Source organism: Mirounga angustirostris, unplaced genomic scaffold, assembly GCF_029215605.1.
Source record: "Mirounga angustirostris isolate CCGP_5_RB_7025 unplaced genomic scaffold, mMirAng1.0.hap1 SCAF_7, whole genome shotgun sequence".
Lineage (NCBI taxonomy): Eukaryota > Metazoa > Chordata > Mammalia > Carnivora > Phocidae > Mirounga > Mirounga angustirostris.
In genome coordinates, this window is record NW_026991715.1 from 59,948,948 (window position 1) to 59,971,445 (window position 22,498).

Consider the following 22,498-nt stretch of genomic DNA (forward strand, 5'->3'; position numbering starts at 1 on the left):
AGCACAGGATTAGAGGAAGACCGAAACAGGACAGCCCTCCTTGCAAGTATTTTAGAGCATCCACCAGCATTCTAGGTGGGATGTCATATTGGCTTTTCCTTCTCAGTATCCTTTGCTGTCATTAACTTTCCAATTTCTTAACATTGGACTGCCCAGGGCCCAATCCTTTGTCTTCTTTGTATTCTCATTGATCACACGTGGTCCCATAGCTTTAAATACTCTAGGCTGACATCTCCTGCACTCGGATCTCCAGATTTGCATATCCAATTACCTACTTGACCTCCACTTAGATGTCTAACAAATTATGTCCAAACCTAACTCTTGATTGCCACTCCCTGCTTCACAATCTTGTCTTTGCCCTGTGCACTTCATATCAGCAAATGGGAGTTCAATTCTTACACCCTCTCAGGCCAGAAACCTTAGGATAATTTTTGACTCCTCTCTTTCTCTCAGAGCCCACATCACTCTTTATCAGCAAGGCCTTCATTCTAACTGTTCCCTGGGCCCGCAAAGCTCTTCCTGATTACCCATATGGCTAACTCTTTTATCTTCGTCAAGTCCTTAAATCTGTTCTCCTTGAATCCGACCCTGACTATCCTATTTAATATTATAACTTGTCCTCTTATCATGTCAGCATAGTTGACCTCTCTTATCCTGGCTACACCTTTTTTTTTCTCCCCTAGTACCCACCACCTTTTTATTTATTTATTTATTTATTTATTTATAAAGATTTTATTTATTTATTTGACAGAGAGAGAATGAGAGAGAGAGCACATGAGAGTGGGGAGGGAGGGAGAAGCAGGCTCCCCGCCGAGCAGGGAGTCCGATGCGGGACTCGATCCAGGGACTCCAGGATCATGACCTGAGCCGAAGGCAGTCGCTTAACCAACTGAGCCACCCAGGCGCCCCCCACCACCTTTTAATATACGAAATAACTTAGTTATAGTCTGTCTCCCCCACCTTCAGTGTAAACTCCATGAGGAGAAAGAACTTTGTTAGTTTATGTATCCCAATTGCTTGGAACAATGTAAGACATGTAACAGGTGCTCAGTAATATTTGCTGGATATTGTGAATGAAAAGACTGTGATGCAGATGTTACATTTTGCAGGAAACCAATGTAACATACTTGCCAAGTTTTTAAACTAGTTGGAGGAAAAAGCGTAGATAACATGAATCTCAGGAGTTGGCAATTTCAGCTAACAGAACAACAGCCATACTTACTAATGAAACCCACACAAGGTCCAAACCATGGGACTTGACTGCAAGCACTGAAAACCTCCTTTCTAGCTCTAGAAAATGATGCTCTTTGGAAGAACACAAAGATAAAAGTATTAAGTTAATTAAATGTAATAAATTTTCAGTTATCGAGAGAGCAACCTTAGTTGAGCCTCAAAACTCTGAAATTGTTTCGAACTCTGGCTGGCTGCAGTGAGGACAGCTAAAAAGACAGACTGTGGCTGGCCTGTGGGACCCTTCCAGGACACCACCTCTGGGAGGGGAGCAGTGCCGGGATAAGCCTGGAGAAGTTCAGGTGGCAGGTGTCAGAAAGCAGAGGGGTACAAGGGTAAATGAAGAAGGAGGTGGACCATGGCAGTTTGCAAAAGAGCTAAGGGTGGTAACCGGAAGCAGCACGAGCCTGGACAATGGAAAGACCAACAGAACGTGCCAGCGGTGAAGGCAGGAGGAGGCAGAACCGCTCTAGAGCGCGGGAAAGGCCCCTCCCAGCAGCAGCCCGAAGGCAGCGTCACAGATGAGCACTGGTGTGCGTGGTCTGCACTCCAGGAGAGGAATACCACGTCCGGCTATTTTCCGCTAAGTCTGGGACCGTCATGTGCTAGACCAAGTGATGTACAGAGTGGTTTACAACAAAGGTAGGGATGCTGTTTAACATTTATCTGTACGTTTACCACGCTCTTCTGTCTAAATTTTAATTTTCCCCCAAGTCACCTTTCATGCTGACAGCTGGAAGGCATTCTAGCAGTCCGTAATAGCTATTGGTAGGTCAACTGTTGTTAGGTGGGGACACTCCTCTTTGACAGTACCCCTAGGCAAACATATGCTTTGAGGAAGGCACACCACATCAGACCATGTCCAGTTCCCACCCACTGAATTTGTCATCATGCTATTCTCTTCACAATCATCCTGCTATGAACCTGTTACACACTCTTCACGTGCAGGGACTTTGTGAGACATTCTGTAGTGATCATTCTCAGTCACAACACAAGGCTACCCAGGTTCTCTCTAATCTTTTAAGAAAGAAGAAATGTAATTTTTATTTAAAATTTTTACCTATGAAATTCTAAGGAGCAAGTACAGGGTTAACCAGCTATCTGGAAAACTATATAGAACAGTGATAGTAAAAAACTAGAAGTCTTAACTGTGACATAGTACACATTTGTCCCATAAAAGAACAGCAATTGTCCGAGCTCAGATGGACTCACATCCAGCTGTAAACTTGCTAACAGCGCTAAGAGGTGTGTTCCCTATTGCTTGGCTTCTCTCTCTCCATCCCTACCCCACATCCACACTCAGTGCCTCTGCCACAGTCCTCCACACGTTCTCTGTTGTTGGCCCACTTCACACATCGTTTCTCACGCCTGTTTTCTTTCTGGTCTTAACATCTTCACAAGAACCTTTTGGAAAGGTCTTGTATGGCAAAAATACTAGATTCCAAGTAAAGATGACATGGACTAAAGCTATAAACACCTTCCCCCAATTTTATACATTCATAACTAATACTTTAAAGCTAGAGGTTTATACAGATGATGAGAACCGTTTAATGGTCAGAATGACTTAAAATAACGGTGGCAACCACTGATGCTTACTGAGCCCTACAACGTGCCAGGCACGGGTGAAGCACTTTAAATTTAGTTCCTTCAGTCCTTTTCACAATGTTCCCACCGAGGAGATGAGGGAACCGCAGCCTGCAGGGATTCAGTGGGGCCCCGGCTGACGAGCGGCGGAGGCGGGCCTCGCATCCAGGCGCCGTGGCTCCGCACGGCTCGCCCCGCTCCCGAGCCCTCGGCTGCTGCCGCCTCACTGCAAACCAGACGGCCTTCTAAGCAAAACGCCTGTCGGCCCAAGGGGGGAGACTGGTACGTACTCAAAGCTGCCTTATTCCTGCACGAGGTTAGAGAGCAGGTGATGAGGAACAGCTACCAAGTGAGACAACCACGGGAGTGCTGTGAGGGGCGGGCGGGAGGGAAAGGCCGCGCCAAAACAAAGGGTCATCTATTGTTCATGCTGGCTGGTTTGCTAATGCCACAGCAAGGCAACAAATAAAGGAGTTCCATCCACACCTTCTCTTTCATTCAGCCTGTCACCAGCCTCCTCACCGCAATACAGATGCCGCTGTGGAATGGCTGCCCCTGGCTAAAGAACCTTCTAGAAAGAAAACCTAGTGAGCAGGTTGGAACAATTTCAGGTTTGCTACGATGTCCTCTCCTGCAGGATGTGGAACACTCGGGTGAGCAGAAAACTGCGAGAAACCTAAAACCTATTGGTCTAGAGGGAAGAAATGTAAGCCATATAATCCACCTACATTTTCGTCTTTGCTCTGAGATTCTGTATGATTGGGAATTGTCTAAAATTGCCCATCCATGGGCGCCTGGGTGGCTCAGTTGGTTAAGCGACTGCCTTCGGCTCAGGTCATGATCCTGGAGTCCCTTGGATCACGTCCTGCATCGGGCTCCCTGCTCGGCAGGGAGTCTGCTTCTCCCTCTGACCCTCCTCCCTCTCATGCTCTCTGTCTCTCATTCTCTCTGTCTCAAATAAATAAATCTTTAAAAAATAAAAATTAAAAAATTAAAAAAATTGCCCATCCACCTGAAACAATAATGCCATCCACAGGCAAACATACCCCGTGTTCTTCCCAGGACAGCTGATGAGACAAACACAGCACCGAGAGCATTCCCAGACAGCCCCCAAATTACACCCCCCTCCAGCAGGTCAGGCCACTGTGCAACTGTCTCTTCAAGTGGCTTTCCTTAATTCACAGAACACAGCTGATGATCTTTGTCTCTCCTGCCCTCCCCCTGCATCCTCGCGCCATTACGTGCGTGCCTGCGCACCATAGCTGTAAGTCTGCCACGTGTCTGCAGGAGATCTGCTCGTCTCACTGCCTGCTCGCCGGGGATACCGCCCTCAGTCTGCGGCGTCTGGCTGGCGTGACATCTTGCTTAGGACAACTGCAGACGCCAAGATGGTGGCTCTCAGGGCCCTTCCCTCCACCCAAGGAGAGTCCTGGGCTCACGCCCCCCAAGTTGCAACGCCATCTAGCAATGGTATTCCAGCCTGCTTGACTTCTCAGATGCCAGGCAGGCCACTATCCTCAGTACCAAAATGTCAAGTTCGCCGTTCAGAGTCAGGGGTATTGAATAGTATTTATAAATAAAAGTAATAAAGTAGGGCGCCTGGGTGGCTCAGATGGTTAAGCGTCTGCCTTTGGCTCAGGTCATGATCCCAGGGTCCTGAGATCGAGCCCCGCATCGGGCTCTCTGCTCCTTGGGAGCCTGCTTCTCCCTCTGCCTCTCTCTCTCTGTCTCTCATGAATAAATAAATAAAATCTTTAAAAAAAAAATAAAAGTTATAAAGTATTAGTTATAACATGAATCAAGGACTTCTGCCCAAGAACTGCCACGTTTGGTTAAGCCCATTAAGGTTTTTCAATTTCTCAATGAAAATTTATTGAAAAGCCAAAACAGAATTTGGTTTTAGTGCTTGCCAGTTCTGAAGTGATTCTTACTAGTTCTTTGGGTAATGGCTCCATTGATCTATTTATGCCCTGCTGGGAGGGCAGCGGTCATGTCAGGATTGAGCTTAGTAGCACTGGTGAACGCTTTACTCTTTTCCAGATACCTAGAAATGTACAGCTGTGCTAGTGCAGATTATCATAACGCGGATCATGTTTTTATCAATGCATATACATTTACTGAGGACTTACTTATGTATGTAGCAGGGCCCATTGTGAACAGTAGAGATAGAAATGTGAAAAAGACACAATCTGCACCCTTGCTTACATTCTAGAACAGTGGTTCCCACACTTCTGGACTTCACACACTAGTACAATAGCCAGAAAAATTACTGGAAGGCCAACATTTAAGGACACTGAAAACCATCATCTCCTTTCCTCCTCATTTCATAAGAGGATATTTTAACACAAAAACTGTGAAGGATGTAATCTGAGAATTAAAGATAGTTCTTTAAATGGAATACATTCACCTCTATGAAATCTTACTACATTGTCCCGGTCTTTCCTACTTTTGCTGTGGACTGCGGAGACCTTAGCAGAGTGGACCAGGATTCATTCAAAGGCAGTAACTGCTGGGCAAGAGGCCCCTCTGAGGAGAGGGCAGAGGTTGCCTGTGTCAGGCTGGGGACACCTCTCTAAGAAGCAAGTAATAGGCTGAAGGGTAAGAAGGCTCTTTGTGAATTCTATCTCTTTGGAATCCAGAATCCAAATCTGCATTCGCTGCACCGCATTTTAAAATTTCGAGAGTTTATGGAAAAGCCATAGTGGGCCCAACTTTGACATTTAATAACTCTGCTTTGATAGGCAGATCAGGAACTGGAGGTCAAAGGGTTCACTGGTAATCAACAGGGTTTTCAGCTGCTACCACAGTGTCTTTGTTAAGCAGATTATATCTACATGTCATCTTCATACATGATTAATAATATTAGAGGTTTTTAACCAACAAGGTTTTCTGAAGGGAAGGAGAAAAAAAGTGAAGGATCAGGTGTCAGTTTTTTAAAAAAAAGTTTGTATTAATGCTCATACCATCTCCCCAGAAGAATCTAGTATGGTACTGGTTTCCTACTAAGAACACTCCCAGGGAATTATAATAAAAAGAAAAATACTTTTGCAGGGTCGGGGTGGACAGCGGATGATAGAGCAACATAAAGAGAATTCTTTGGAAGACAATCAGAGCATAGTTGTCATAAAAAGACTTTACAACCAAGGCCCCCAGAGGAAGTTTCTGTTAGAATTATGCAGAATTAATGACCATCAATTAAGAATTGTCTGATGCCCTTAAAATATACAGAGAAACAATCTATAAGAAAGATGCAGTTTCTCCCTTGTTGAAGCCTCCTGAAGTCTTTCTCAGCAATGATTCATGTTTATATGCAAACTACCTCACTGTCAGTTTCTAAAGCCTTAACTCTTAACAGTCAAAATGCATCCCAAAAACTAATTTAGCCAGATTATTGCTTCCTGTGAATTAGTGATATAATTTTCTTCTCATTCCAAGTGAGAGAGTTGTTGTTTTTTTTTTCTTGAGAAGCTATTTTTTAAACTACATGCAACTGGGAAAAATTTATAAAATATTTTCTTGATAAATTATTCATCCAACATGCAAGATTAAGAAAGAGCTTCGGTTTGACTATAACCAAATTACACTGATCATTCAAAATAAACTTCCAAAATAAATAAAATGCAGTGTACAGCAGAGTAAAAGACATGTGAAAAAATTCAGTTTTTGAGTGATGAAATTTTTAGGAAAGTAAATTTCTTGCCTGCTAGAGTCTTAGGGTCCAGATAATGTTAAATATTAAGCCCCTATACTGAAGCAGGTGTCTTTTCAACACAGGGCCCTGAGTTGGGCCTCAAAACTCTCAACACATAGCACCTGTGCACTTTGGTTTGGAATTTTTAATATTGGCTTTGCATTCTCAATGTTTATTTTAGATTTCACTGGTACTAGGGGCTATCTTTTAAAAAAGGGAATGAGGGGCGCCTGGGTGGCTCAGTTGGTTGGGCGACTGCCTTCGGCTCAGGTCATGATCCTGGAGTCCCGGGATCGAGTCCCGCATCGGGCTCCCTGCTCGGCGGGGAGTCTGCTTCTCCCTCTGACCCTCCCCTCTCTCATGCTCTCTCTCTCTAATAAATAAATCTTAAAAAAAAATAAAATAAAAAATAACAAAGAGAATGATTCTTGGGGGCGCCTGGTGGCTCAGTCAGTTAAGTGTCCAAATCTTGATATCAGCTCACATGGTGATCCCCGGGTCCTGGGATCGAGCCCCACCTTGGGCTCCCTGCCCGGCAGGGAGTCTGCTTCACCCTCTCCCTCTGCCGCTCCCCTTGCTTGTGTGGTCACGCACGCTCTCCCTCTCAAATAATAAAATCTTTTTTGAAAAATAAAAGATAAAAAAGAGAGTGAGTCCTGGACATTTAACAAAGCTACCGGAGAGCCTGTATACAGGAACTGAACTCGTAACTGGCTGGCTGCGCAGGGGCAGTTCTTCATAGGACACACATCACTTTTCAAGGGGCATCACAGCTTAGAATACAACCGATGCAGCAAGCTCTTAAAACGGAGTGTCTCAGCTGCTCACGTAAATGTTCAGTAAATCATACTTAAGTGATTATTTGTTCATGGAATTTGAACATACATCATCCATGGCTCCGTGATAATCTACATCTATAATTAAGTGGTTACCATGGCAAACCGCTTTCCACATCTGATTCGCATATCAATTGCTATATCTGAATTTTAAGAGAATTTGCAGTTTTCTTCTAGACCTTCCCACTGGTTCTTTAAAAACAGATCCCACTCTCTGGATTTACTCAAATTAATGCCTGCTTGGTCCACTTGCTTTTAGGGCGTAGTTTTTTTATCTAATGATATGGTTGAGTAGTTCTCTGTTCCCTTTATATATAATGATTTATATATATATTTTTCCCTCTCTAGGGTACAGTTTATGAAACAATGACTCTCTAATATGGCTGGGGAGCAGAAACTCAAGAAATTGGAGACCTGCGTCTATAGGTCTTTGTACTTAGTAGGCATCCCATAAAAGCTCCTTGAACTGAAATTTAAATCTGGCCTGCTGTACATTTCTGCATTCTTCAGTTTTTACCAGGGGATTACTAGAGGTCAATGAATTAGTAGATGTGTCATAATCAGTGGTATTCTTAAATCAATCCAGACACAGAACTGTTAGGTCTGACTTCTGGGGCAAGCATTCTCTGTCTGGAGAGCCAGAAATAAAGAGCTTCCCTTTGACAGCCAGAAGCTCCCAGAGCTTTTTTCTAAGAAGGAAAAGCACCGGATGCTTCCTCTATTTTCCTCATGCTTTTTCTCCGAGGGGATTTTGAAGTTGGGCAGTCAAGGTCACGCTACCTTCTTGGAGAAAGCCAGGTAAGTTTTTCGGGTGTAAAATTATGGGACAAGGTGTCTGTGAGAGTTAGGAATCTCTTCCTCTCTCCCTATGCTTTCCAAGCCCCTGTTCTTATTTTTCTCCTTTCCAGTGGCTGATTTTTCCGGCCACAAGTAAATGGGTAGAGCAAGGGGAAAAGTCAAAATATATGCTGAGAGCAGGTTGAGTCATGGTTATCTTCTTGATGCTAAGGTTATTGTTCAGCCTGTGAAAAACAGCAATGGCAATACCCAGTCCTAGATAGTAACCATGGTATACTTCATATGCCTATCCATACTCCCATATACCTTCTGGTTTACAACAAAGCAATTCTACAAGCAAAGGCAAAATCCTCCACTTGTCTCCTCTCTCAGATTCTTCTTTTATTCCTTTCCCTTTTTTGCATATTGTCCTCCTCCTTCCTCAATCATTGCTCACTTCCCAGAGAGCTGAGCCTGCACAGAGCAGGCGCTGAGCCATGACAACAGAGCGGGTCCCAGGAGCACGCCCTCTCTCCCAGACCAGCGAAGGCAGAGTTCAGCCCACAGCCATCTATCTGGTCAGACTGGTGGAGCAGCTTGCCGAGGCGATCCTGTTGGACTGAAACAGATAGAGACAGACAGAGGGCTATGGGGAGTAGAGAGCGTGAGAGCCAACCAGACACAAAGAAGCCAACGAGCATAGGAGGGAGGACTGAAAAGACAGCAGGCAGCCAGACCCAGCAGCTCATGTGCTAGTCCAACCCTCATGGCAACCCCAGTGGAACCGTCCAGGCCAAAACTAGTGAGCCAAATCCTGAGCTCATTTTAATGGCTTCTGTCCCAAGCCTGAGTCACTGGGGATTCCATGGACTTCTGAGAGCGCCCTACATGCATTTCTGAAAACAAACCGCTCGATGCTGTCATGGAAAACCTGGATCTTTGCGTCCTGTGGTTTCCTTATGGATTACATCCAGGTCACAACCTAAGGAAGACAGCTGGGGGCGATGACCCTGCTGGCCGATTACCCAGCTTTTGTAATGAATCCCAGAGGGCTCCAGATGATGTGTTGTGTTTCTGGCTCCGCCAAGCACTGGACAAGTCCTCACCTTGGGAAGACCAACCAGCCTGTGATTTAGTCTGTGTCAGGAGTCTGAAAAGCCACCTGCAGTCAAGGCTCAACTGCGAGAAGCTGCCTCCAGCAAGGAGAGGAATTAGAGACTGTGTGTGTCAGGCGGAAGAGCAGTGAGAGGAAGAAGTTCTTGGTTTTCCTGTCAACTCAACTGCTATCTTCTGCTTTTTAAAAAAATGCCCCAAGGACACCCACAGTCACCCCAAAGCCACAGAAATGCTCTACACTCTTTAGCCCCAACACAGGCAGGCTATGAAGGGGCCAAGAATGGCCCAAACAACACAGTGATGTTTGATTTTCAATAGAACAAGGTCACCTCGAAAGACTAGAAGAGAAACCACTATTCCTTAAAATGCAGCAGTTCTAGGAAACATAAAAAAAAAAACAACTAAATCCTGCCAAGAAAGCAGAAAAACTTCACATAGCTACCACTTACTGTTTACTATGTGCCGAGTATTGTGCTTAAGCGTTTCCTCTCATATAGGATCTAATTTAACCCACAAACAACCCTGAGGTATGTATTATACCTCATTATACCCATTTTACAAGTGAGAAAGGAGGTTCAGAGAAGTGAAGTAAATTACTGGCCATTTCACAGCCACTGTAAGGTGAGGTCAGGACTGATCCAGAGGCAGGTGAGGCTTGACCTCTAATTGCTGCCAAGAGAGAAGTACTGAACTCCAAAGGCATCTGTGCTGAATACTTAGGAAACGTCAGATGGGTGCCCACCAGTAGGCTAGACCTTGAAGGCAAATCCTCTATCTGGGTTAACTTAATAGTCAATAGTTGCATCTTCTTCTTATTTTTTTTTTTTTTAAGATTTTATTTATTTATTTGAGACAGAGAGAATGAGAGACAGAGAGCATGAGAGGGAGGAGGGTCAGAGGGAGAAGCAGACTCCCTGCCGAGCAGGGAGCCCGATGCGGGACTCGATCCAGGGACTCCAGGATCATGACCTGAGCCGAAGGCAGTCGCTTAACCAACTGAGCCACTCAGGCGCCTCGCATCTTCTTATTATTTATAAGTAACGTAGATTCTGAGAGTTCCACTGAGGTAGCAAATTCTTTCACATCCACTTCTAAAATCAAAATACCCAGATTTTGATAATTTATGTTACACTTTCTATAGACAATGAGGCTACACAAACCTAAGGCCTATTTATTCTTTAAAATTAGTCATAGTAAGGAATATGCTTACAGTATCTTGTAATTTTTCTTCGTTACATTTAAAAAAATGTTATTTTTGCCAAAATGAAAGTTTTAAGAGCAAACACAGTCTGAGTGTATTTCCAGAGAATGCGCTGGCAACAGCTTCTTTCTCACCATCTGTTCCCATGTCACATAGATGCGGGGCTGAGAACCGTGGGGGTGTGTGGTGGGTTGGGGGCGGGGGGAGACTGACGCTCGCAGCTGCACCGAGTACTTGGCTGAGGCTGGGGCTGCCCAGATGCTATTACATATTGGCCAAGAGGAGAGAAAGCAAGTCAGCTGTTTCAGACACTGGTGGGGCAACTTTCTCAGCCAGAGATTCAAGGACTATGGCTGCCATTTTGTTGGCTTGAACTAGCCAGTATAGACCTCCATTAGGAGAGAAAGAGCCCACCAAGCATCCCTTACAGATGTGCCCCCTCCCCGCACCATGAGGGAGTCACCTGCCTAGTACGTAGTCCATCTCACCCATGTTTCTGCTCAACAGCTGCTAGGCTAGGTGGAGAGACTACTCCTTCTTGTACTTCAGTCCTTAGCCTTAGGTCAGTGGGCTCTAGAGACATGGTCTGGCTTATAGGAATCTCTGCCTCTTGCCAATTCAAAATTTTAAATAATTTCAGACTTTCTGAGATGCTGGGTGTATTCACAGGGAACCTAAGTGAGAGGGGTGGGGAGAAAGTTCTCTTAGAAAATCTAGACTTTTGGGACAGACAGGTGACTAGCACCTCAGGTATGCTACTATTTCCTTCTTTTCAACCCTTCTTCCCAGAGGCCTGATATAGAGAGAGAGAGGGACGGACGGAGAAGTCAGGAATAATTCACGGGAGTGTATGAATAATTCCTACGACATATACTGATCTTTGTGCCAAAATGAACACTCCTGTCATTTATGTGAAATAGCAAACAAGAGCACCAAAAGATTTCTTGGACTAATCCTCATTCTTAGAGACTGAGTTCACTGGACTAACACCTTATTAAAAACTGCATGGGGGTGCCTGGGTGGCTCAGTTGGTTAAGCATCTGACTCTTGATTTCAGCTCTGGTCATGAGCTCAGGGTCATGGGATCGAGCCCTACATCGGGCTACGTGCTGGGCATGGAGCCTGCTTGGGAGTCTCTCTCTCCCTCTCCCTTTGTACCCCCCCCCAAACCTGCATGTAAATAGTCTGTAAGACTGAAAGGGTAACCATAAGTTGCTTGTGAGTGACTGTAAAACACAGCTTAAGGTGTTATGGCCCAAGATGCCCCATTTGTACTATGGATGGCTAGGAGTGCTAGAATGAACTAAGTTTCTCAGGATGAAAAACATCCTTAGGGATGACAAACCAGGAATTTTGCCTGCATACCAGCACTTAGATAAAATTCATCGTAAAGGCATGAATCACCACGGACGTGGAAATATACACAGTAAGGAAAAATTACACAGAAATCCACTTCTCTGGTCAACCCAGGCTCTTCGACAGGATTAATAAATTGTGTATGCTGCCTTCTCTTCGTCCACCTGTTTATTCTGGCTTTTCAAAAGCCTTTGGTAATACTTCTCAGCAGAAGTTTTAAGATACACGCAGCATATATGCACATACTTCTGAGGCACTGTGTGTCTCAGGGCAATAAAGTAGGGGCACTTCTCTGACAAGAAAAAGATGAATCTTATTTAATGTAGCTTGGAGGTAAAATGCCAAGCTGAAGGGGATACACTTCAGATTTCAGAAGTGAATAAAAAGGAATAATGAGCTTCACAGAATTAAAAAATTTAAGGTAAAAAAAAAATCTAAGGTAAGGTCATATTTTCCAATGTCCCTATTTTTCAGATGAGGAATGCCAAGCATTTATCTCAAGCAAAACTGAAAATTAGAATCCTGGCCTCCCAAATTCTGTGAATGCCTAGGAGTGCTCGAGTCCTTCGTTGTTCAGCTAGTCCTCTCAGAGAAATGGGGGCCCCAGAAGTCTATCCCCCATGGAAACAGATCAGGACTGTGCAGCAGGCCCTCTCTCATTTCTCTAGGCCCCTTATCCACCAACCACCACACACACATATATAGGGTGGCTCCCCTAAGATTGGACGAACAGCAAACATTATCTTATCAGCTGCCTGGAAAATAACTGTTGGTTTGATCTGCTGATTTGGAAGCCAGCCCTGCTGAGCTCAAGAGTTTGCTATTAGGCAGACTAGAGTTAATTCACTTGGGGTCTGTTTCCTCACAGCCCTGGACACCAGGCTCAGTGCTTTACCTTCGCTGTTGAAGAGTCCCATGCACAAAGCTTTAGGATTTGCTGAGGGATGAGTCACCTGTGCCCTTCAGTTAGGGTTTGTGGGGGGATTACTGCTCTCCTGTTGGAGTTCAGATTAACAAATGCCTTGGTTCTGTTTAAAAAGTGATCCCCCCCCCCTGAAAAATCAAAGCGAGAGTCTAGTCCTTTAGTTCCTTGAGGATATCTTCAAACTGCTGCGTGTCTACGTGTGTTTACTTCTGCCATCCAGAACAAATCCCTTGAGCCTAGACAGACTGAGTGATACCCGCTTGGCTCAGGATCCACGTTTCAAACCCATAGGGGAAAGGCTGTGGAAGTGCTGGTGCGCGTGGAAGTTTCCTCGCAGCTCCCGGCCTCCCCTCTGGGATCACTGTAAAGGGCGCATACTCTTCTTTCCACCAATTTCTAACAAGCTCATTAGTGAGGGATTGCCTGAGAGTGGAACAGTTAGTTTGTATTTTCGGATCTGAATGCACAGAACCTTCTGCCAGACTCCGGGAGACAGACCGTGTAAACCCGACCGTGATTAAACACAGAGCCGCCGATACTCCGTCCTTCCCAGCCTGCTGCTTCCCGTCCCCAAGCTGAAATCATCCTGCGGTTGGGCACGGGGCTGGGCGCGCGGCGGGACCCCTGCCCTGGCCTGGAGGCCGCACGCGCACATGCCCTCCTTCCCAGCACACGCGGCCTGCTGCAGGGGGGCCTCTCTCACCGAATTTCCTCAGTGGGATGCACGGACTTTCTGGAAAGCATGCTTTTTAATGTAATGGGAAAAGCAAAACAGTAGGAGTAGTCACTCTAAGGAAACCCAGGGAAATGAGCGAAGAGGAACACGGGAGAGAAAGAGCAGGCGAGAGTGTAACAGGGGAAGGGGAGCGCGAGGGCAGCACACTCCTGTTGCCTGGAACAGCCTTTGCCAAGCCCGTGTGCCGGACGGGAGCCGGCCTTCCAAACCCGCAGGGGCGCACCAGAGCGGCGGGGGCGCAGCACGCGCAGCGAGGGCCCCGCCGTCTCCCCGCGCGCTTACCTGCGATCCCTTGCAGCAACCCGCAGACGTTGAAAAGGCTTTTCTTCATGATGCTCTGCACACACATGGTGAAGACGGACACCAAGGCCACGGTGCAGAGGATGAAGATGCCCACGGCGAGGAAGATCGCGGTGGCCTGCCAGAAGCCGCTGGCAATCTCGCCGAAGTTCTCGGCGTAGGGCCCGCACAGCGTCTCCCGCGGCACGTGCTGCACGCCGGGGTTGCGGATGCAGCGGGCGTAGATGCCCAAGGTCGGGTGGTAGGGCTCCGACGAGCCTCCGCTCCGGTCGTCGGGCTCGGCGCCGCGGCGACCCTTGGCTGTGCCGATGAGCCAGTCGGCGCTCATGAAGGCAATGAGCTCTGCAAACGCCACCACAATACTCAGGAGGGTCCAGAGCATCGAGCGACAGGTGACAATAACATGACACATATTGATGTTCCAGGCGGAGAAGTCAGGAGTCCACGGGGTGAGGAAGAACAGCCAGCGGGTGGGGAGGGAGGCTCAGGCGGCCTCCGGAAGCAGTCGCTGCTCCGGGCGCTCGCTCCCACAGCCTGGGGCTCCCTCTGGCCGGCGTCTGGCAGCGCGGCGCCGGGCCGTCATGCTGCCATGTCCGAGCTCGCAGCGCGGCCTCACCTACGGGAGGGAAGGCAGGAGGGCGGTGAGCGGCGGCCAGGCTCCGCCCCGCGGCGCCGGCGCCCGCGAGCGCGCGGCCCCCGAAGCCAAGTGTGCGGGCGCCGCGGGGCTGCTCCCCGCGCTCCCCAGCCCTCCCCGCTCGGCGCCCGCCCGCCGGAGCCCCGCCGGAGCAGATCCCGGGCCCGGCCGGCGCGCGCCGTCACCGGGCTTCTTTGTTCCCATTCTCGGCGAGCTCTCGCGCCCTGGGTGCGGCGGTTCCCTTTTCTCCGGGCCGGCGGGGGCCGACCCTTCGGCACAGGAGCTCCCGCCAGAGCCGCGGCACTCTCGGGATGGGGCTCCTGCTCCACCATCTCTTACCAGACAAGGTCAACGGCACGGAGAGCCAGATAGATCTCCGTAGGACCTGCAGGCAAGGAACGCTGCCGACGGCCTGGCCGTGCTTTTATAAAGCTCACAGGGACTCTCTGCCTGCTGTCTTGGTACGAGATGAGGTGAGTTTTGAAAAACTCGCACCAAAAGCTTTTGCTTAGAGACAGGGCAGCAACACCCACTTTTACTGCCTGGGAATCAAATTAGTGGCAGAGACCGGAGAGTGAGGGTTTGCTTCGTAGGTAAGTGAGAATTTATAGAAGGAAACAACACTATGAAAAATAACAACACACTGCTCCCCAAACTTATTTTTATTCATTTCTCACAGGGTGATTTCTGGACAAAAAACTACACTAATTAAAACTCAAAGAAGAAAAAATCAGAAAGCCTTGAAGAGTCATGACGTACTCGGGGAAATCCCTCAAAACAGAGGCATTAATGACCACTGGCTAACTGTCATTACCACTGAGGAGACTTGTTGCCAGAAACTTGCCGAGGAAGAATGCATTCCTTGAACTGTCCCAATTCAGCGACCATGTGCCTCTGCCTGAGCTTCCGCTCACCCCAGGTCTGCAACTCAACATGCCCATTGTTTCTGGTCGCACAAGGGCTCATTCTCTTCCCAGGGACAAATGGCTTCATTACCAGAGGGCTTTGCTCTAACGGCTCAAACCTCCTTGAGAGGGGCCTGAACCCTGAGACAGGGGTACCGTGCTCCTCGGCCGCCCCATTTGCTGCCCCTTCTCCAAGGTCAGGAAGAATCACACAGTTCACATCTGACATCTGGGCACAAGGCTGTGTTGTGAATGATTAGACATTATTAAACTGAGGTCATGTCAACCTCACGAGAACCAGAAAGAGCCCCAGTGTGGTGGGGCACGGAGTTAGTGACGAGGAAGGGCAGTGGGGAAATAAGGAAGCCCAGAGTCAAGGCGTCCACACCACACTAGTAGACATGCTAGTGAGAGATTGCTATTTATCTCCTATAACACGGCACATTTACAAATCCTCCTATCATTCTAGTTACACAAGATGCTCTTTTGGGAAATTACCTAACACAGTAGTAAGGACGTAGGCCCTTCGTAATTGTCAGTGTGCGTGTGCGTGTGCGTGTGTTTGCTGAGTGCGGCTCCGCTGAGCACGTGAAGGGAGAAGCGGGTTCCACTCGAGGAGTTCTGGAGTCTGTCAAATTGCCTTTGGACAATTTTCAAGATGAATATAAAACTTGTGTGTGTCTGTGCTCCTACAGAGCCTCGGGGCTCTGCTACAACCTCTCCGCTGACCTGGATCTTCATGACCGTGTCGCGTGTCCACTGTCCTGGGCAGCAAGCTCGGCTCAGAGTCAGGCCTGCAGTCAGGTCGCCACTTACGAAGAGAAAGGGTGTGAAACTTCAGGGGAACGGAAGGTGGCACATTCAGGCTTAGCAAAACGGTCCGGGCCACATTTAGGGCAGGATTATTTAGGGAGCCGAGTGGTTAAGTTCACAAAATGCAGTTCTCTGTCTGTCCGTGCTAAAACAATCCCCCATCTACGGCACCAAATTCTCACATCCAGGCCGGCATGTCTGGAAGGAGGCTTTTATTCTCCTGTTTGGAAGAGGGAGCTAACATGCTTTGCTCTCTCCAGCCTAGTCTGCTAATAACTAAGTGGGATGGCCGTACCACACAAGGCTGACTGACCGGCTTTCCTGGGGATCCAAAAAAAGTCCTCAGATCGACAGGACAAGGGAAAATCTGGAAACGCATCAAGGGGCTTCACCAGGAGCCTGTGCTCTGTAGAGTGTCCCAGTTTGGCCACGTCCCATGTGCAAGGACAGACCCCTGCTGGCACAACATCCATATCAAAGGGGAAACAGATCCTCATGACAGATGTTGTGAACTGTGGGGATCCCAGCACAGAGCTCAACACGGCCTCCACGGACGTCCCCTGGACGCCCTGCTTCTCCACGACTCACTCAATAAGACCAGGCCCTCGCTGACCTTCCATGTGGGTGTCTTCTCTCCACAGGCCACTACGTACATTTCCACTCCAGCACAGCTGACTTCACTGTCATATCCCTGATGGCTGTGCCTCATCTGGACAGTCCTCTGACTTTCAGAAAATGCTGCTGTGATTCTCACAAAGGTCCGCAGAGTAAAGCCTCTTAGCGAGTAATAAACAACAACAACAACAACAACAAAAAGAGACTCCTACAGAAGCCTACAGTAGTGATCTGCAGTCATACTAGAGTGAGAATGCAGAGCAAGGGGAAAGTGACAAATGGCAGGTCTCCACAAAGCCCTCATATTTAAAACAAGGGTGAAAGTAGTAGGCTGAGCTCAACTGGGTCTGTCACTGCCGTCACAGGGTCACAGGGAGCAGGGAAGAAGGTGCAGGTGGAGCACAACTACCCGGGGCCCGGTGGCCGGGAGATGACCGTAACAGAGACTGAGGAGCAGAGGAGGTGAGAGGACTCAGGTGCGTCACAACTACCCCAAGTGTGCCCCCATTACGAGAGCAGCGAAGCCCGCGAATGAAGCCATGACGGAGTTTTGAAGAACACTAGCTTGCTTCTTCACTTCGGTTCTCTTTTTCTACTTTATTATGAAAACTGGCAAACACAGAAGTGGAAAAGAACAGACTATGGACATTCAGCTTCGACAGCGGTAGACAGCCTCATGCTAACACTCGTTTTTTTCTGAACCACGTGAAAACAAGTCACAGATGTCTTGACGTCTCAACCCTAAACACTGTAGCGTACACCTCCTAAAAATAAAGACATTTTCCTACGTAACCACAATAAAATTAACACCCCCCCAAAAAAACTGACAATACTTTCCTTCTATCCAAAGCCTGGTCCACACTCAAATTTCCCTATCCTGCCCCATTTTTTATAGTTGTTTCCTTAAAACCATGACTCAGTCAAGGCTCATGCACTTCATTTGGTTTTGTATCTTGTTTCTTTTAGTAAAAAACAATCCTTTCATCCCCTAACCCTGTTTGCATTTTTCCCTTGACACTGAGACTTTTTTTTGAAGATACCAGGCCAGTTGCCTTGTAGAATACCCAACAATCTTGATTTGTCCATTTCCTCATGATGTCACTTAAAGTGTCCTCTATTCCCTGCTTTATAGAAACGAGGTTAAATCTAAAGGCTAGTTCAGAATCAGCTTAAATATTTTTGGTGAGACTCCTTTGCAGGTAACACTGTTTATTCCTACTACATCACATTTGGGAGGAATAATACTGAGTACACAGAATCAGAATAATTTTATACATATATAGACATACATGATTATGTATATGTGTACATGTATAAATATATCTGTATATATTTACACATATATATGGGGGGGAGAGACAGAAAGACAAGACAGACAACATGCCCGGGGTCCTCTGTGGCCCTGAAGAATCAGAATTTTGGTGAGGGAGATGCAGAAGGCTGGCTGGGCAGGGCTCCGTATGTTTGGAAGAGCTCTTTGGCTGAGTGTTGACAGCACTGTTGAGAAGCCCTGTCCTAAGAGATGCCACCCTGGAAGCTTAAAAAGTCCTTTACCAAAGGGATTTTACTTCTAAGAAATGGTTGCTGTATTTCTTTGAAATGGAATCACACTTTATATATGACGTAGGAAAGCAGGGAAAGCTCTGCAGGCTTGGGGAGTAAGATACAACCTTCAAGAGAGGCAGCCCTTTCCAGGAGGACTGACTTGAACCAACAGAGCCCGGGCTGTAGTGATGAGGAAAGCTCTTGCGTGACGAGCAGGAGGGGCCATCCTGCCGCTAACTTCAGAGCCGCCCGTCTCAGAAAGGACAGCCCTGGGCTCCTGCCGCCTCCCTGTGACCCTGCCCTCGGCCGGCCAGCCTGCCCTCAGCCAGGCTGCGGGCGGCATCAGGTGCCAACACCACGCTGGGCAAAGGGCACTACACTGTGCGAGCTGGCATGGCAGCGTTTTAAGAGCTCTGTAAACAGACTCGGGAGCAAATCTCAGCTCTGCCGCTGCACAGCTGTGTGTCCTTGGGCAAGCTATTCACACTGCACCCCGGCCCGCCTCAGTCTCCTCCTCTGCCAAAAAAGGGTAGCAACATCTTCATCCCGAGGCTGCCGGGAGGAATGAAGGAGACAGCATACGAGGAATGATCAGCAGAGCTTCCTGGTCACTGTGCTCAACATACCTGAGCTATTATCAATCATTATCAGAGGATTAAATAATTTAATGCATTAATTAATGATTATCATTTTAATCATGGGATCATATGACTAAATAATAAATTTACTATAGTGACCCATGTGACTCGAAGGACCAATACACTTCCAAGCAGATTGCATTTTGCTCCCACGTCACTGGTGGTTTGTTTGGCAGTATGGTCTCCATCCCAGTGTCTTCTGGAAGGATAAGAGGATAAGGTGAGGGGGGTGGGAGGATGGGTTAGCCTGGTCGTGGGTATTGAGGAGGGCACATTCTGCATGGAGCACTGGGTGTTATGCACAAACAATGAATCATGGAACACTTCATCTAAAACTAATGATGTAATGTATGGGGATTAACATAAGAATTAAAAAAAAAAAAAAAGAGGATAAGGTGAGTAGAATTTAGGTGTTTTTACCTTCCAAGAGTTGGAAAGACCCTCCAGAAGGCTGCTTCTTGAAGTGTGGTCCCTGGACCATCCCCCATCTCCTGCGGTTTAAAAAACATTCAGTTCCTGGTCCCCACACACTGCATCAAACTTCTTGGAGGTGGTGCCAGAAAGTGTGTTTTTTTTTTTTTTTTTTAAAGATTTTATTTATTTATTTGAGAGGGAGAATGAGATAGAGAGAGCATGAGAGGGGGGAGGGTCAGAGGGAGAAGCAGACTCCCTGCCGAGCAGGGAGCCCGATGCGGGACTCGATCCCGGGACTCCAGGATCATGACCTGAGCGGAAGGCAGTCGCTTAACCAACTGAGCCACCCAGGCGCCCAGAAAGTGTGTTTTTAACAAGCGCCCCGGAGATTCTCTGCACGGTGCCATCGAAGACCGGGTAGGGGGGAGGTCGCTGGCCCCAGCAGTGCCTTGGAGCTGGGGAGGGAGCCAAGGAGGGACTTGCCCAGTTCAGGAGGACAGAGCCAGACCACCTGTCTTCGGCACAGCTCCTGATGTCACAGAAGTCAATGGGCTAGTGAATCTGCAGGGACGCAAGCTGCTTCCCCATACACGTGCTCTCCAGTGGTCCTTGTAGAGCATGAAAGAGCTCAAGCGTTCAGGACCTTCTCTTCAGAGCACGCCGGCAGCTCTCAGAACTGATGGACCGGGCTGGTCCAAAAAGCTCAGCACCTTGCAATGATTCTCAAAAAAAAAAAAAAAAAAAGCTCCCAAAGGAGATTTTGTGAACTCTCAATTGCCCTGGCCACCCCCTCAAACGTGTGGACTGTGGAAATGCGGTCCTCTTGACAATATTTAAGAAGGGGCCCCAATGCACTAATCCTTATGCTGTCCTTGGAGTTCCAGTCTTGGCACGCTCACATCCTCCTGCTTGCCGCCACGATTTCCTTCCTTGCTCCCTCCCCATCTCCCATCTGACTCTACCCGGAAAACTCCTGCCCTGGCTCTCAACCAGGATGATTTAGCCCCCTCCCCCTTGCAGGGGACATGCGGTGATGTGTGGAGCTATTCCGGGCTTGTCACAACTTGGGGCGGGAGGGGAGGGTGTGCTCCTGGCATCTAGTGGGCCAAGGATGCTGCTGACCGGCCTGCAGGGCACAGGGCAGCCCCACAAAGAGGCAATGTCAGCAGTGTTTACGGTGAGAACCCCTTTCCGGAGGCTTCGTGCATAGAGCAGGGCTGACATTTGCAGGTGCAACATGAAACAGATTGCTAAAGCCGTTGCTTTTTACGAAGGTCTAATGAGTAAGCCATGTTCTACAATCTGGATGGACAGTCATAGTATTTACTACATTAAGTACATATTTAGTCGTTTTTCTGAATTTCTGTTTACGGTCCACACTAGTCTGTGTGTCCCAAGATGGCAAGCTGACAGAATGCGGATCCCAACTTGCCAGAGTGAACACACTCAGGGACAGTGCCCTGGACCCTGCCTCTTCAGGGGCCCTGAGAGTCTGTTTGGATCACACACAGAAGTCAGCTATTGTTTTCAGTCATCTCTTCTGCAAATGGCAGAATGGGGCTCCCAGCTTATTAAGAGCAGGAGGTCATTCGCTGCTGCCTTTACCTCCCTGAGGGTCTTGCACTACCTCAGACAACTGCAAGTTTGGCCACATGGCCTCTATTTCTCTCAAACTCCCCTCCTCCCGAGCTGGGCTGTCCACTCAATATATGCTCAGGGGGCCTTGGCCATTCCAAATGCCAGGAAACCTCAAGGAACTTCCCAAGGAGACCGAGGGAATGCGCAGGCATTCTGGTTACTCGCCGACCCCAGCCTGGCTCCCTTGACCAGATGCTTTCCTCTCTGGCTGACCCTCTCAGCGGTGTCTGCAGCCTGATGGCCCCTCCAGGGCAGCAGGGCCCACCCTCCGAAAGCAACTGACCGAGCCTTTTCTTTTCTCGGTTCGGAGCACCCGGTGAGCTCCTGCTCATTGTCAGGTGTGTCCTTTAATTCTCTGCTCCTCACAAGGCCTTCTTGATGCCCACTTGCACTCCTCTTGTATCTGATCCATCTGCTTGCTGAGCACCCATTTCTGAAAGTGTCATTTTTATATTTCCTCCCCGAGACATCAGCACCCAGAGGGAGCAGGTCTACTCGTCTGGTCCTATTTTCTACACGATCCCTTCTTTGAGATTTCTGAAGCCCACCTAACTTACTTCTTAACTTTTTCCTTGTACAAACCTCACCATCTAAAAATCTTTAGAAAGCAAGTCTTTCTTTACGGATCTTCTACTCTGTCAAACAGGAGGGACTGAAGAATCAGTCTCCCAGGTAGACGCTGATGTCTAATCTCGCGCACCGCCTGTCAGCCAGGGGCCATATGCCTATGCCCTCCACCTACTGTGGGGTCCACATGTTTTCGGTTTGTTTCAATGGAATTAGAGCTTGAACTTCAAGGGTTGCCTTTCAGTGTCTCTGTTGTATATAATTTTAAACTAAAGGTGTTTTCAAGTTCATAATGAATTCTGTGATACCAGGCAAAATGTAAGTCTTAAAGTGAGCCTCCTGAGTTTTCTCAGAATCAATAAGAAAGTAGAGTGTTTTAATGGAGAAAAGTAACAAAGGATGGAAAACAAATAACTTAGAACTTGTGCATAAAAATCAAGATATATAACTTCCTTCTTCATGAACACCCAGTGAACACCAGAGACTCCAAATGCCCTCAACTCTGAGAATAAATAACCCTCCGGGAACAGGCTTCTGGCTTGTCTAAGTGGACAGCTGGGCAGCCTCTCCCAGGGCGGGGAGCATGGACGTTCACTCTCAGAGCAACTGTAGGCTTTCTAGTCCCTTCCAGACACAGGCAGAAAGAATCACTTCTGTTCACGGGATATGATGCCATCCGCCAGGTTCCCTTCCAACAGCTTGAGAAAAGCCAAACATGATAAACGGAAAGGATTATGCCATCTGTTATTTCTGAGTCTCACACAAACCCAGAGAACCCAAGAATCAACTAGAACAAGAGCCCCATTCTGACTGGAAGCTTCTTTGGAAGCTTTTGTGGAATACTGTACTCCTCTTTCAAATATACTCTGTCTCTCTTGGAGGAGGGTTCTCTTTTCCCTCCCCATCCCCATCAAGCCTGCCCAGAGCACTGGCCTCAGCCAAACCACTGAGAAGCGACCCGTACCACTTCTAAGTTT

The 22,498-nt window shown here is 47.8% G+C and overlaps 1 protein-coding gene across 11 annotated transcripts in view; it reads right to left on the bottom strand.

Annotated features, from left to right (window-relative positions):
* LHFPL2 (LHFPL tetraspan subfamily member 2) overlaps positions 1-22,498 on the bottom strand; it is a 155,929-nt gene that overhangs the window by 11,249 nt on the left and 122,182 nt on the right. For 10 of the 11 annotated variants that reach the window (XM_045897080.3, XM_045897075.3, XM_045897059.3 and 7 more), the window contains one exon: positions 13,735-14,368. In XM_045897080.3, coding sequence (XP_045753036.1) covers positions 13,735-14,164 — 430 coding nt within the window. In that variant the 5' untranslated portion in view covers positions 14,165-14,368. Of the gene's footprint in view, positions 1-13,734; positions 14,369-14,725; positions 14,810-22,498 lie in introns of those variants that run through there. The other variant, XM_045897085.3, reaches the window with a different exon arrangement.